We start from the raw sequence: 15,976 nt of genomic DNA, 5'->3' as shown, positions 1-15,976 counted from the left end.
CCAAGTTTATTTTTTATAAATCCCGATATGTGCGTGGAAAAATGCGTACGCATATTTCTATGCCAATTTTGTGCGTAGGCTGCTACGCAACGTTTATACATCAGGCCCCAGAAGCGTAAATGAAAACTCTGGAAGCGCATTTGTAAGTTCAGATCAGCGAAAGAAATATGATAATTAGTTAGCAAAACATGCAGTGTATTAAAAAGGAAGTCAAAAAATGTGCCTGAAATTATTTTTTATTTTTTTCAGTTTCAAAGATATTTTATTCAGTTTCAATTTATATTTTCATAAGTTTCTTGAAAAGTTACGTTCATTATTATTGGCACAAAAGTACTTCCATGTAATTCAATGTTGCATGCTTCAATGTCCTGTTTCCAATACAAATATCTAAACATCTTTAAATCAAGATTCGTGTACTTCAGATACAAATGCAAATTAAGTCTGGAAAAATGTAACAAAATTGAGCGAGTTTATGCTTTTTACTCATTGCGTTTCTCCTTTGACATTTACATTTAGGGAACATATTGACATTGTTTTCCTTCAATTTATTGTTTTTTAGAATCTATTTTTCCATTTTTACAAATGACTTTAAAATTCTTAAATTCATCTTTATAAAACCTGCAAAAACCCTGTATTAATACTGTATAATTAATGTTTCATTTACATTAAATTTTAAAAGATTTGTACTATTTTCAAGTTAGTAATAGTTAGAAATCTGAGTTACAATCTGATAGTGACCTCTATTGGTAATTCTGTGTAACAATTAGAGAAGTCAGATTTTTTATAATGACCAATATGACTGAAAGTGTGTAATGGATCAAATCAATTTAAGATTAGAAAGATCAGTCCTCAATTGATCCATACATCTCCATATACACAAATGCACAACCTCTGAATAATACCTCACATATTATGTTTTTCCAAATGATTCAAGGGCTGATTCCCCTTTGGTATTTCACATTTTTACATGAATGTCTATATTTTCCTGATTTAAGTATTTAACCACTTAAGCTTTTTAAAGACTCCAAGCATTGACTGTCTATCTGAGATTGCAGCTCATTTGGAATGCAGTGGGAATATTTATAGTTTTCCTTTAGCCACTTTCCTCCCTCGCTGTTTTCAATGGCCACAGCAGCAATGCCTACAAAGAATAGAGAAATAATAGCACTCATTTTAGCAAGTTAATCAAGACTACTGAAGTGATCCTAATAGCGGTTCATTCAACAGCGGGAGCCATTACACCCTCTCACAGAAAACAGCTGTTCAAATCCTTTGTGTTGTATCTTGCATACAGCAGCTAATGGCACAAAACTCTTTATTTTCAAAGTAGTCCTAAAGGGGAGAATCAATATCAAAGAAATATATAACGGTTTTGGGTTGAGAGGGTCACTGGATATGTTCACCATGTCTCAAAACATTTGTATTAGGTGTTTTATGCTTACCTACAACAGTAGCTCCTTGATTCTCCACCAGTTTGATAGCTGCTTTCATAGTTCCTCCAGTCTCAATCCACTGGTCTACTATAAGAACCCGTAGACCTGAAGTACATCATAACACATCTCAGACCTGAAGTACATCAACACATCTCGGAATTTCCCATTTTGCTGTTATAGAACTAGATGTCATTGATGGCTAAAATGGTTGAATACACAGATCTGCAGTCATTATGTAGTGCAATGGAATTATTATATAGTAAAATAGGACAGCAGAGCTGATCAATAATTTATAAAACACTGCAAACATTATATTTAAAAAGATAACTAATTAGATTTTTCTGTTTCCATTATCAACCAGTATTGAAAGTAAAGGTCTTTATTGGCATTGATGGTTCCATGAAGAACCTTTATAGTAGAAACAGGTTCTTTAGATTATTAAAATGTTCTTCAAACTAAGAAAATGGCTCTTTTAAGAACTGTTCACCGAAGGTTCTTTGAGGAACTAAAAATGGTTCTTCCTTGGCATTGCTGCATGCGAAAACCCCCTTTTGGAATCTTTATTTTTTAAGAGTGGCATTATAGTGACATATATGAGTTTATGTACATTAGTACCTGGCTTTAACACATCAGCACGAACTTCCATGCATTTCTCTCGTCCAGAGTAGTCGCTGTAGTCCTGAGTGTGAGTTTCAACACTCAAGTGTCCTGCTTTTCGAATGGCCAAAAATCCTTTTCCTAAAGTCATGGCCACAGCTGACCCTGAAATTGGAGGAGAAAGTAAAAAATAAAAGAAAACTGTTTTTTAGTTATTCATTCATCTCAAACTTTAGTGATTAGATAGTATACACATTTCATTAAGTCAGGCAGTGGAGTATATCCCACTCTTTATTTAGCCTATTTGCCCAGGAGTTATATACTTTTCCTGGAACATGTGAACTGAGCTAAAAATATAATCTATCAAGTTCAGACTGTCTTACCGCACACCAGCTACAAAAGTGAAAGTTTTATACCGAGGATGAAGCCCATGGCATCTATTCCAGCGACCAGGTCAATGGTCTCATTCTTGAATGGTTTTAGAAGATCTTTTACACAATCTGAAAGTGCCTGGATCAGCCAGGAGTAACAGAAAACAGAGATCAGAGACTTTAAACAATAAAGCCCATGGTCGTAAATTACATTCTAGCAATGCTTACTTTACCTTCCAGACTTCAAGATGCAAGGTTTCAATTCAATAAAGTACATTGTACACTATAAGTTTTGCATGCAACACAATGGATTGTTTACCTGTGAATTGCAATAGAGTCTTGATGGATCAAGCCATGCAAACTTCGGTCCCTTTGTGTTTGGTGCCATAAGAGACAAGTACCAGCCATTTTCTCTCTTTTGGGGACCTGCTAAAACATCCATTCTGGAAAGACCACTAGACTTCTTTAAACTCACCCTGGTAATGGCATGTAGCCTATTAGGTGTTGTTGGTAAACTTTTCCTTTGTCAAAGCAGAGACCAGGAGACTTGGTTCTTTCTTCAGCAGGATTCTTTTTTGAGAACATGAGCTGTCGTAGCTGCAGTCCTCAAGTCTAAACTAATGGCAGTAGACATTGTGGTTTATATACATTTCAAGGGGGAGGGATTTACATTGAGGTGGAGACACTCTGAACAAAGCATGTACATTAAGGGTTAGGGTTAGGCTTAACGTTTCCTGATCTCATCAGCATAACAGTGTCATTCAAATGCATAATCCAATCAGCCTGACAGTATCACCCATACCTTCACATTATCATAGCTTATACCATGGTCTGGGTGAATACTCGATTCTGATTGGCTGCAGGGTGTCTGTTAAAAAGTGATAATGTACACCTAAATAAACCGTCAGGCGTAACCAAGGAAACCAAGTTATTGTTTGTAACTTGTAACTTTAGATTTCGATTGTAAAACTAATTAAAATATAAACTAATGTTTTAAAAATGTGTTATTTGGCAAGTGACCGTGGTATAAGCGGGTTAATGCCCTTCGAGGTGTCCATTGTCAGGTATTAATGGACTTCGGCGGAGACAACCGTCCTCTTACTTAACTTGGGACAATGACACTGTTCAGGAGGTGCATACAGGCAAAAGGTTAATGTCAGACACCTGGGTTGCTTGACTTAATCTTCTTTGAATCTAATCATCTAGGCCTCAATGTAAAACACAAGGTACAGAGCTTTTATATAGCCTACTATTGTTTTTATTATTTATTTTTAATTAAATAATACAAAACAATACAATACAATATACTTTATTGTCCCCTTTAGGGAAATTTGTCTTGGGCACAGTGTGTCTGCTGCATTTTTAAATCACACAAACTAATAAGTAAAAAACAGTATAAAATAAACTAATCCGTGCTAACCAGAAACGATCGAGTCTTTGAACTTGTCGTTCAGGATTCTAATGGAGGCAGGCACAAGAGAGTATTTAAATCGGTTAAGTCGACATTTGGGCACTCTATACAGTATCTTCTGCCCGAAGGCACTTACTCAGAATAAGCAATGTGGGAGGGATCCGTCAGTATTCTGTGTGCCCCTCGATACACAGACTGCTCATACAGTGTTTGAAGCGATGGATGGTCTTTCCACTCCACAATTTTCATGGCAGTTTTGATAATGTAAGAAAGTCTGTTTTTTAGCTGTACAGAGAGGTTACCATACAGGGCTTGGATCCCATACCTGATTAGGCTCTCCAGAACAGCCTGATAAAATACAGTCATATTTTTTTTTGCTGACACCATACAGCCTGAGTCTCCTCAGGAAGTAAAGTCTTAGTTGGAGTTTAGTACATATAAGTTGTCAACATGAACCTGCCATGTAAGCGTATTATTAATATAGATGCCAAGATACTTATATGAACACACCGGTTTAATTTGAGTATCATGGATAACAACAGGACTGTAGAAACACTATTTCTTCTGTTTTTTTAACATTTAAAATCAATGTGTTGGCATCGCACCACTGTTCAAAGTTCTTTATCTCAAAGTGATAGGGAGATGGATCAGAATCTTTGTACAGTAGGCTCAAGATGGATGTGTCATCTGAAAATTTAAAAATGTAATTTCCAGCGTGTAGACTCACGCAGTCATTAGTATAGATTGTAAAAAGAACAGGCGAACTCACACAACCCTGGGGAGCACCTATGTGTGTTCATTTAGAATCTGATAGGGTGTTATTGACCCTTACAACCTGAGAACGGCTGGTTAAAAAGGAGTGGTACCATTTAATCAAAAAAGGGTTAACATTCAACTGACTCATCTTCTGAGTCAGAAGGTGAGGTTGAACCGTGTTAAAAGCAGAACTAAAATCTACAAAGAGCAAGCGTGCATAGGCTTTGCTGTCCTCTAGATGTTTTAAAATCAAATGCGTAATACTGTTAGCCACATCATCTGTACCTTTCCTGTACCTGTACGCGAACTGTAAAGGATCCTGCAGGGGATCAGTATCGGCTCTAAGCAGGGGAACTAAGATTTTTTCCAAACATTTCATTACAACAGATGTAAACGCTATTGGTCTATAGTCGTTATCATCCATTGGACATGATTTTTTTGGAGTAGGTGTAATAAGAGATTTTTTCCACAGGCTGGGAACAGTGTGTGTGCCCACAGATTGTTGAAGAACAGGCCACCAGGCTGGGGTCAGTTCCTTTGCAAAAGTTTTTAACTGGAATGCTGAAATGCCATCCGGGCCAGTTGACTTTTTGGCACACACCTGTTTAAAGACACTATACCACATGTTTTTCTATATTTGGTTTGTTCTCAGGATCACATCGTATAGACCCCAGCAACTCCTGAGAATGGTCCTCTGTTTCAAACCTGCAGTAAAATTCATTTAGTTCATTCGCTTTATGATGTTCGTCCATAAGAATAAAAGGTCTCCTGCTAGTTCTCATGTTGGTAATAGCTTTCACTGAATCCCACAGTCTGTTAGAGTTTGATGCAGCAAAACTTTCCTCTATAATATTTTTTTTGTCGCCTCCGGGCCACCTTTAACAGCTGATTTAGTTTTTGTTGTACAGTCTTCAATTGCAACCGATCACTGTTCCTGAAAGCAGTTTTTTTTCCTCTTAAAGGGGTCATTTTTGTACAAGCTAATATGATTCTTTAGGGAACAATATCATGTGTTAAAAGATGAACAAAATAACCATGGTTTCATATTGGCATAAGAAGACTTTTGTAAATCCAGACCCTGGACATCAGAAGTTAACAGTGTTTCTTACAGAATAAGAGTATAAGGAATAATATGTATACCACATATGGGACACAATAAATACATAAACATGAAATATGGATTCAAAATATTTTTCACAGAAGAAAGTCATTCTGTCATAGTATGATAAATGCTTTAATTTAATCCATGAATGATATATAAAGTTTGACAAATACATTTATTCAATTAATACATGAAGCTCAGCAAAAAACCTGATCTGGTGTCTTCCTATTGATTTCACTCGTTAAGATTCAGATTTGGTTTTGGTATATTGATCCTATAGACCAGCAATATCAAGTAGCTTAATCCCGGACTATAAAACAAAAGCAACAATTTAGCAGATTAAATGATTCCAAAATCATTACGCTCGATGTACGAGCAGCTGTGACTAAATAAATCTCTGCTCAATTCATGGTTTTACTGCTGAAATTAAAGGCCTATAAAACAATCATTGTCTCTCTTTCAAAGTTTCAAACTTTAGAACAACTTTATTATTGACATACCATTCAACACCACTTTAATGTATATAGCTTCAGATTAACCCCATAACGGCCGCTCCCGTTTGGACACTACGTTTATTAGAAGCTCTTCGAAAAATGAAAGTGTAATAAAGTTAGATAAGCTTACTGTAAAACAAATGTACGTTACTCTAAAATTGCTATAAAATCAAAGCCATATGTTGTGTTCGAAAATTGATGATATCTCAAAAATTGAAGTTCCTGTGAGATTTTGTTTAGGCGCTGTACCTAAAATAGTCACCAGGTGGCACTAATATTCCACTGATGCGTTCTTCTGTAACAAATTAATACATTTCTGTCATAATATCACTTCTATATCAGAACAGTCACCAAATATGGAACATTGAGCTCAGACCTTTCCAACAGTATGTGCTTTTTTTAATAAAATATTTGAAATAAATGCTGTAATATGAAACATGACACCACCCACTAGGGAGATGCGCTAAATGGATTAAAATGACTGTTTCCATGGTAATGCAATGTCAGATTTCATTCTCTCTGTCTGCTTAGTTCCCGTTTGCCTTTGTTCTCATTTGTCTCCTAGGTTACTCATTACCCTCTTGTTTGTTACTATGGTTACTCAGTAGTTCCCTTGTTTGCTTCACCTGTGTTTATCCAACTAGCTTTGTTTGCTCTTAGTATTTATATGCCTGTGTTTCAGTTCTCGTTAACGTTTGTGCTTAGTGTGGTTATGTTTTATCCTCTGTTTATTCCTGTATTTTGAGTTAGTTTAATTGTTAATAAATTATATTGCATTTATCTTCTTTGTCTTACTGGCTCACCTACACCACAACTTGTAATATGTGACATGGGCTGAGGTTTCTTAGTTTATTTTTTTTTTCCAGCAAGACTTGCCAAATACAGTCAGAACATTATCTTAAATAACTTTCTTAACTTTTTCTTAAAGGAATAGTTCACCCAAAAATTAAAATGATCCCATAACTTACTCACACTCAAGCAGTCTATATGACTTTCCTCTCTCAGCCAAACACAATCAGAGTTATATAAACAAAATATCCTGGCTCTTCCAACTTTTATAATGGGAGTGAATGGGGCTCAACATTTTTAAGCCCAAGAAAGTGCATCCATCCATCATAAAAGTAATCCACCTGGCTCCTGGGGGTTAATAAAGTCCTTCTGAAGTGAAGCAATGTGTTTTTAAAAGAAAATATCCATATTTATAACTTTATAAACTATGATCACTGTCATCCGATAACGGCCGTACGCGAGTCTAGTTCCTGAGGAAGATTGATTCAAAGGCTAAATCTCCAGCCTTTGGGGAATCACCTGTTTTTAAATGAATCGCAGAACAGAGAGTCTACTGGCCAAAAGAAAACTACAGAGCTCGAAATAAAATATATGTATCAAAACTGACAGCAAAGACATTTATAATGTTACAAAAGATTTATATTTCAAATAAATGCTTTTATTTGGAACTTTCAATTTATCAAAGAACCCTGAAAAAATGTACACAGTTTCCACAAAAATATGAAGCAGCAGAACTGTTTTAATAATCAGAAAAGTTTCTTTAGCAGCAAATCGTCACATTATAATGATTTCTGAAGGATCATGTGACAGTGAAGACTGGAGTAATGATGCTGAAAATTGAGCTTTAACATCACAGGAATAAATGACATTTTAAAACATTTTTCATTAGAAAACAGTCATTTAAAATTGTAATAATAATTCACAATATTATTATCAAAATGTTATTATTTCTTATTTTTCACTTTGATTTTGGGATGAAAATCTTTTGCGAGATTCGCCAAATTTAGAATATTCCCTTCAATTTAGAAATATATTTATACAGAAATGATGTATATGTAAGAGAGAGCACAGAAAAAGCTCATCATTTGCATAGATAAATTTGTATGTGTGGACCAGCAGCTGCATCCTGTGTGTGTGTGTGTGTGTGTGTGTGTGTGTGTGTGTGTGTGTGTGTGTGTGTGTGTGTGTGTGTGTGTGTGTGTGTGTGTGTGTGTGTGTGTGTGTGTGTGTGGAAGAACATCTTCACGGCTCACTGCAAACTCAGAAACTTCTGCACCATCTGATGAACTTCAGTGCCATCAGTTTTACTGAGATAATAGTGAAATTATCACATACTTACAGCATAATCATATTAATCTAGCAGCCATATCACCCTGATCGCCCACTGAAGCTAAGCAGGGCTGAGCCTGGTTAGTGCCTGGATGGGAGACTCCTGAGGAAAAAACAGGTTTCTGCTGGAAGAGGTGTTAGTGAGGCCAGCAGGGGGTGCTCACCCTGTGGTCTGAGTGGGTCCTAATGCCCCAGTGTAGTGACGGGGACACTATACTGTCAAAGAGCACCATCCTTCGGATGAGACGTTAAACTGAGGTCCTGACTCTCTGTGGTCATTAAAAATCCCTTCGGAAAAGAGTAGGATTTGCCCCTTGGCCTCTGTCCATCATCATGGCCTCCTAATCATCCCCATATGCTGATTGGCTTCATCACTGTCTCCTCTCCACCAATAAGCTGGTGTGTGTTGGGCGTTCTGGCACAATATGGCTGCCGTCGCATCATCCAGGAGGTGCTGTACATTGGTGGAGGTCGAGGAGATTCTCCACTTCTATGTAAAGCACTTTGAGTGCTGAAAAGAGCTATATAAATGTGACAAGTTATTATTATTATCATCATATATTTTCATTTCCCTAAAGACATTGAAGGATGTGTATTGAACCTTACTGAACTTTCTTAAAGACGAAACCCCACAATATTAAAAACTTCTGTTCATAACTTGCTCATAAGTTTTTTCACAAAGCTGAATTATTTATAAGCACTGAATCAAATAAGCCTCAGTGAAACTAGAAGTGTGTCCTGAAACTCACATTTGCATGTGCGAGAGTCTTCGAACAGTGTCTCCAGTGACCATGATCAAACCCCAAGAGCTTTGTTTACAGGAAATAAAGATTTACAACTGAAACCACTGTAACTGTTCAAAACGGTATCAAACATTTGACCTCTGTTGGGATTAAGGCTTTTGAATGATGTTTTTGACAAATCCAATATGTTCTTCAGCTTTATTCAGTGTTACAGCAAGAACACATGAGTACAATATTGTCACGCACTATAGCAGAGGCTCTTTGTGTTGGTATTGCTAAATATATTGGAGCTGCTTCTTTTTGTTTAATACATTTAGATGTTGTGTTTCTATTTTATCATATTTGGACTTTTGCAAATTGTTTTGCCTCACTTTTTAATTTCATTGATAAACATTTATACAGTTCTCACATAGGATCTCAATGTATATGAATCAATATGTACAATTATGTATTTACAATTAACTGATTAAGTATTTTACATCACTGACGCATTTTAAAAGAAATATAGTGGTTCCCTCGACAAAAACCCAATGGGATTTCGGATTATTGCATGCAAGAATTATAAACTTTTGTTGGTCACAGAGCTTATTTTCTGCAATAATCCATAAAGCCAAATGAGAAATTGTGTTTTTGTCAAGAAAACCAGTTAAATTCTGGGTTAGCCTACAAATACGCCATCACTGCAGCTCTCTATGGGACCTTGCTTTAGTAGGAAATACTGCTTAGAAAGCGTTTAGTTATGATAGTATGGTTGATGGTTGAAGTATATGAACGATATACAGACTCAAAATTTGGTTAATTCAGTTCATTTACTATAGAACAAAGCACAAACAGCAAAAACAGTTTGCAAACAGGTTATACATTTAAATGAACAAGTTTTTTTCCCAAAAGCTTGAACATCAAACTACTCCTACACATCTTCATTTTGGTGGCCCTAATAACAAAGCAAGAATAAGAAAAGAAAAATGCAAGAAAAAAGAACAGTTGAGTGTTTTCCCATTTAACATTTAAATACACAAAGCAATTAGCACTGAAAGATAGAATCTGTATAAGCACACAGTTTTGTTTAAAAATCGCTTGCATATTTTTCTAAACATTGTCACAAAGTTATGTTGTGGCAAGTGCATTATTTCCTTTTAAAATAATTTGATAACTTCATGACATGTATCACTATATTCTATAAAACCTTAGTTTGAAATAATTTTTTTGTACATTTAATAATACATATTTTGCTTTTCTTCTTCTGAAGTCATAATTACAATGTCCTTTTTTTTGAACTAGGAAACTAGGCCTATTTATGAGTATTCCTGAAGGCAGCATTAAACTCCTAAAATGTCAGGTGGTGGTGCAACTGTCCGAACAAATAAACAGATTAAGAAAACAATTTAAAATGGTGTCTTAATAACAAAATAAAAACTATTCCATCATTTTAGGTTTGAAGCCTTTCATATAATTGTTTTTTTATAAATATCAGTAGTTTTAAAGCTGTTGAGATAATTGAGAAACTTTTGTCCGCCATTTGTATATTCTTAAATGTTATTATGAATTTACATGGTAATAACAGTAAACATGATAATGCATCATCCAGAGGAGCCTAACTGATCTCTTTGGCAGAGTGAAAAAGTTTGTAGAGCTCTGATAAAATACTGATTAAAAACTGCTAATTTCAAGTATGGGTAGGTTGGTGGTACACTTTCCATGTCAGGTGGTACAACTACAATACATAATATTTTTGCTGTACCACCTGACATAAAAACTTAAATTAGTTTAAACACTTTAAAATATAATTTAACATCTGAAAATTGTTTAAACACATTGTCTTCAAGAGTGTTGATGTCATTAGAAGTCTTAGAACTCTGGATCCGAACTGGAGCTGCTGTAATCTCTAGTAAAATATGCTGAGCATCCTGAGATAGAAACAGGGAGACAACAGGAGAAAGATTAGCATTGCTGCTGTTCATATTATTTCAGGCAAAAGATGGTCATGTGCACTTTTTACTACACTGTTAGACCTTACCGGGGTTTTTTACAGTAAAATACTGGCAACACTGTTGCCAGTAATTTACTGTTAATTGTACAGTATGTTACTGTAAAAATGCACTAAAACTCGAGTTAACTAATTTCACTTGCAGAAACCGACTGTCTTAAATGAACCAACTGTCATTTAAAAGTATTAACTAAAATGTATAATGCATTAATAAAGTGAGCAAAGTATTACTGTGAACTTATTTCATTTGAAACCACAAAAATGTTTTGGTAAATTAAAGAGATTTCCACTGGACCAGCAACTACACAGTCACCGCCTGTTAAATAAAGCAACATGCAGCATATCATCAATGATTGTAGATCTTCTGCTGGACTGAATCACAGACTCTACTCTTCTGCACAATGGTGACCCAAAAAACTAACTTTTACAGTAAACTACTGGCAACAGTGTTGCCAGTATAAACCTGTTTTATAACTTACAGTTTATTACTGTTAAAATACATGTTGTGGGTGTGTCTTTTTATCTTACACGGTTAACCCTTTCAACCCCACAGGGAAATCCACACTACAAAGAGTAAAAAGTAACATTGAGACAGTGTTGCAGTGAGATAATTAAGGGAATATGTAAGTGATTGTTGAGCATTAGTGATGAACACCTGCTGTTAGAACAGAAAATAGAGAAACACAAGAACTACAACTGACTTCCAGACATTACACATTATTACACTTATTATTATGACTTTATTTCTGTCAGGCATCTACAGAAGTTGTTGTTGAGATGTTTAATTGAAAATGTTTGGTTTGAAGTTACCATTACAGAGATCAGTGCTTGCTTTAGTTGGGATGCTGATGCTAAAACATTAGTGTTTCTTTTGCTGCTTGAGCTGTGTTTTTGTAAATCACACTTGTGCACACACACAGTTTATGAATGATGGTGGTTATGTTGATTATGGTGATAAAATCATCATATAGCCTGTTCATTCACTAAGGAGTTCATTCTCACTCATTCAGAGATTAATCCTCAATCAAAAGTGTTACATTAGCACCAACCACAGCAATACATTACAACGACTTTTTTTTTAACACATCATGCATAAACCAAAAAAAAAACAGAGCTATGCTGTCTTTTAGAAACACAGAGATATCACAATTTAGCACATGAATCTCAACAATGGTGGCAATATTTTTTTATTATTCATGCAGCAGTGCATGCTGGGAGTTTTATACTATCCTGGAACCCAGCATGCATTGCGACATGAAACTTTTGATTGTCACCATTGTTGAGATTCATATACTGATTGTTGATGTCTGTGTGTGTCTGAATCAAGCAGGAGTTAAAAATGTTTTAATGCACTCTATGATTACAATATTGTTCAGAAGACATGATTACTGAGATATTGATTTCATGTTATAGATTCACAGATAAATATGAAATACCCATAAATTCATTGAATATATACAGGAAAGATCTGAAAGTCAGACATGTCCAAGATGAATATTAAATCATCACAAAAGCCAAAAATAACTAATCATCTTCATTTTGACTTTTTCTTGCTATAACAAATGTGTTTTATAAACTCACTATTACAGCAGTCAGAGAGAGAGATGAATGGTAAGACGTCCAGGGACAAGAGACCAACTAAAGCAAATACTAATCTCCATCATGGTGACAACAAATTTTATTATTAACTAAATCTGTGTTAATTCTCAACAAGAACTTTTGTACATGTATGAAAGAAATAATCGTAAACTGGTTTGTAAACTGGTTTCACACTCTGTGTTGCTCGAAGTCAGTGGTAGTTTCTGTGTTTCTCTTTTTTCTGTTCTTGATTCTCTGTCCGTTCAGTGATTCTGCTTATCAGTGTTCATCAGTTTCTCAATTCACTCACTTATTTACATTCAAGTGGACTATATTAGTGAACTAATGTAGGGAATAGTGAATGAGGGTATATGGTGTGATTGGGAAAACAGCCTCTGAGTGTCGATTTTGAGCACTGTTAATTCACAGTATATTCCTGTAGGCTAGTTTTATTTTCTACGGTATATTACTGTTTTAATGGAAAATGGTATGATATTGTCAGAATTACAGCAATTACAGATTTTTTTTACAGCAAGGGTTAACAGTGTATTTCATCACATATAGTGCAAGATTATGAGATGTGTTAATTGAATGCTTGGCTAAAGAGATGTGTCTTTAATCTAGATTCAAATTAGGATAGTGTTTCTGGGCCCCAAATATTATCAGAAAGGTTATTCTAGAGTTATTCCCTTACATTCTATTGAATTAATAGGAAATCATCTGATTTTAAAAAGAAAACATGGCCTAACGAGTCAGCATTTTAATATTTGAATACTATACATTCTTACAATGCAAACGTCTTAAACATTTCTGAGTATTATCAATGTTGAAAACAGTTGTGCTGATTAATCTTTTTGTGTAAACCAATGTAAAAGTTTAATCCATTTTCTTTTTTCTCTCTCCAGGATTCATTGTTAAATAGACCCAACATATACACTACTGTTCAAAAGTTTGGGTTCAATAGAGTAAAAAATAAAATAAAATAAAATCATATTTTATTCAGCAAGGATGCATTAAATTGACCAGAAGAGAGAGTAAAGATTTCTGTTTCAAATAAATGATGCTTTTTTTTCTTTCATTCATCAAATAACCCTGAAAAACACAAAAATATGAAGCAGCACTGCTGTTTTCAACACTGATAATAATCTTAAATGTTTCATCTATGTTTTTAGTTTTACTTATTCACTTATTCATATTGCTCATACAGTGTCACTTAAGTTTGGATGTCAAAACTTTCTTAAAATAAATTAAACAAATAAATGTAAATGTAAATATGAGAATTTAAAATAACAGATGCATGGTGATGTACAGTAGGTGACAAACTATTGTGAGAAAATGGATAATGAAGTTATTTAATGAGCTTCCTCACTTCACCTGTTTCCAACTTCTCTGGCAGCAGCTTTCTTCAGAAATATTGAAGTCGTGGAGCTTCCCTCTGTTGTTGAAGGATTATTTTGTTGATGCTGAAATCACAGAACTAGTTTTATCAATTTGTGTTTACCATTGAGCTAGTTTCAGCCAATTTTCATACTCCATGTAACGTTAAGTGACGTCATCGAGTACGTTTATGTTAAATACGTTTATGTTAAATAAATTAGCTCACTTCCAAACTAACTTATTTTTTACAAAACTATCAAAACCTCTCATCTAACCATAAGATGTGATTAAAATCCTAAACTTTCATATCAAAAGCTCAAGCTATGAAGTTAGCATAACGTTATCTCTTCTGAAAACGGTTGAGATGCTAACGGACTTTTTCCTAAGACACTAAACCATTTCTATAAAGCAAATATTCAACAGAAGCGTGTCAATTACAAGTACGAGAAGTGTCAAGAACAGTTGTGTGTATTATTTGTGTGATTTTAGAGACTAAACTCAGCTGAAAGCAGTGAAAACAACAGCGAGAGACGGAGTTCTGTCGCTTTGTCAGTTGCAGTCAGTGGGGCGGTCGGTGACGCGCCGTTTCCATGGCAACTCATCTCCGCTCCAGTGTTTGAGGGCGACTCGAAGGTTCACGCGCACGCACATTAAAAAGTCAAAGCCACGCAACATTTACAAACATATCTAAAATTATAACCTTACTTGAATAAAATGAACGTATTTCAAACGTACAGTACGGAATACTAAACAAACAATTGAAACAAATAAAATATTTCATAGAAATGCAGTCTGATAAGATGGTAATGAAATTACGGGCCGTGACGTTGCAGTTCCGTTGCCAGTAAGTCATGAAATTACCAAGTTATTACGAATAGAGTACGTATCTGGAACGTAGTTGGTTATCTTATAACCTTAGGAGGACGTACTGACGACGTTGTGGGTTGGTAATATGATGGTAATGAAATTACGGTCCTGTTACGTTGCAGTTCCGTTGCCAGTAAGTCATGAAATTACCAAGATATTACGAATAGAGTACGTATCTGGAACGTAGTTGGTTATCTTATAACGTTAGGAGGACGTACTGACGACGTTGTGGTTTGGTAATATGATGGTAATGAAATTCCGAGCATACGAGGTTGTAGTTACGTTGTCAGTTGGTAAGTCATGAAATGACCAAAAAGTACGAATAAATTACGTAACTGCGACGTCGTGTGTTAGCTGGGCGTGCGTTGTTAAAATCACTGCTGAACGCGCTAAACCTTTGCGGGGACTTTGATATCAGATTGCGAGGGGTTTTAATCATCAAAAACAAGTTTAAGGGCCAGATAAAAATGATCTGGGTGCCGCCATTTGACTCGCCCTGGCATAGATAATATTTTGTAGCCCAATGAGAAAAAAAGGGAGTAAATAATTAAATCAAAATGAACAGCATTAGATGCTACGAAACCTGCTTTGGATTTATTATGTTCAGGACAAACGTAATATAGCACTGCAATAGATTGGCTATATTAGGTTAAGGACCAACGTAATAGCACTGCTTATATTAGGTTAAGGACCAACGTAATAGCACTGCCCACCCAACATGTTTATCTCACAGTGATCTCTCCATATGACCACAATGTGAGTTCACAGTGAGCTAAAAGTGTAACCGCACTGTGCACTCACTGTGTGCTCATATTATGGACACTAGGGCTGGGCGATTTAAATTGCGATATTGTTATGGCATCTCGTCAGTAAAGCCGGTTCCTTGATTAGTAGTAAATCACCATCACCTGCTTTCAGATGAAGCGGCATTTCGGGCTGAGGAGATAATTAAGTGATTAATTTAGTGATGATTGAGCATTATTGAAGACACCTGATGTTAACAAGCAGAATCACTGAAGAAGAAAATCACAAATTGTAAGTTACCATTAAGGTGATGGGTGTTTGCTTTAGTTGGGCTCTAGACCATTATATGTTTACTTTAATATTTACTGTTGTTTGTCTGCTGTTATTGATTTATAACA

At 35.3% G+C, this 15,976-nt stretch overlaps 1 protein-coding gene across 1 annotated transcript; it reads right to left on the bottom strand.

Annotated features, from left to right (window-relative positions):
• Positions 1–222: 222 nt before the first annotated feature.
• On the bottom strand, positions 223–2,861 carry LOC308686900 (adenine phosphoribosyltransferase-like). Its single transcript, XM_081358986.1, has 5 exons — positions 2,721–2,861; positions 2,447–2,540; positions 2,049–2,195; positions 1,443–1,538; positions 223–1,141 (listed from the first exon to the last, which is right to left on the bottom strand). Exons 1-5 carry the CDS (start codon positions 2,841–2,843, stop codon positions 999–1,001), a joined length of 603 nt encoding a protein of 200 aa, XP_081215112.1. The 5' UTR covers positions 2,844–2,861; the 3' UTR covers positions 223–998.
• Positions 2,862–15,976: the final 13,115 nt, after the last annotated feature.

The sequence above is a fragment of the Scardinius erythrophthalmus genome, assembly GCF_964197995.2.
Source record: "Scardinius erythrophthalmus genome assembly, chromosome: 1".
Taxonomy (NCBI): domain Eukaryota; kingdom Metazoa; phylum Chordata; class Actinopteri; order Cypriniformes; family Leuciscidae; genus Scardinius; species Scardinius erythrophthalmus.
The sequence above is the reverse complement of the archived record's forward strand: the minus strand, read 5'-3'. Positions and strand labels throughout refer to the sequence as shown.

What these genes read in the sequence shown, in the direction of transcription:
- LOC308686900 (XM_081358986.1), bottom strand. Translation starts at nt 2,843, where the DNA reads ATGGATGTTTTAGCAGGTCCCCAAAAGAGAGAAAATGGCTGGTACTTG. An exon ending in GACTCTATTGCAATTCACAG is followed by an intron (nt 2,541 to 2,720) that starts GTAAACAATCCA and finishes TGGCTGATCCAG; the next exon opens with GCACTTTCAGATTGTGTAAA. An exon ending in TGCCATGGGCTTCATCCTCG is followed by an intron (nt 2,196 to 2,446) that starts GTATAAAACTTT and finishes CTCCAATTTCAG; the next exon opens with GGTCAGCTGTGGCCATGACT.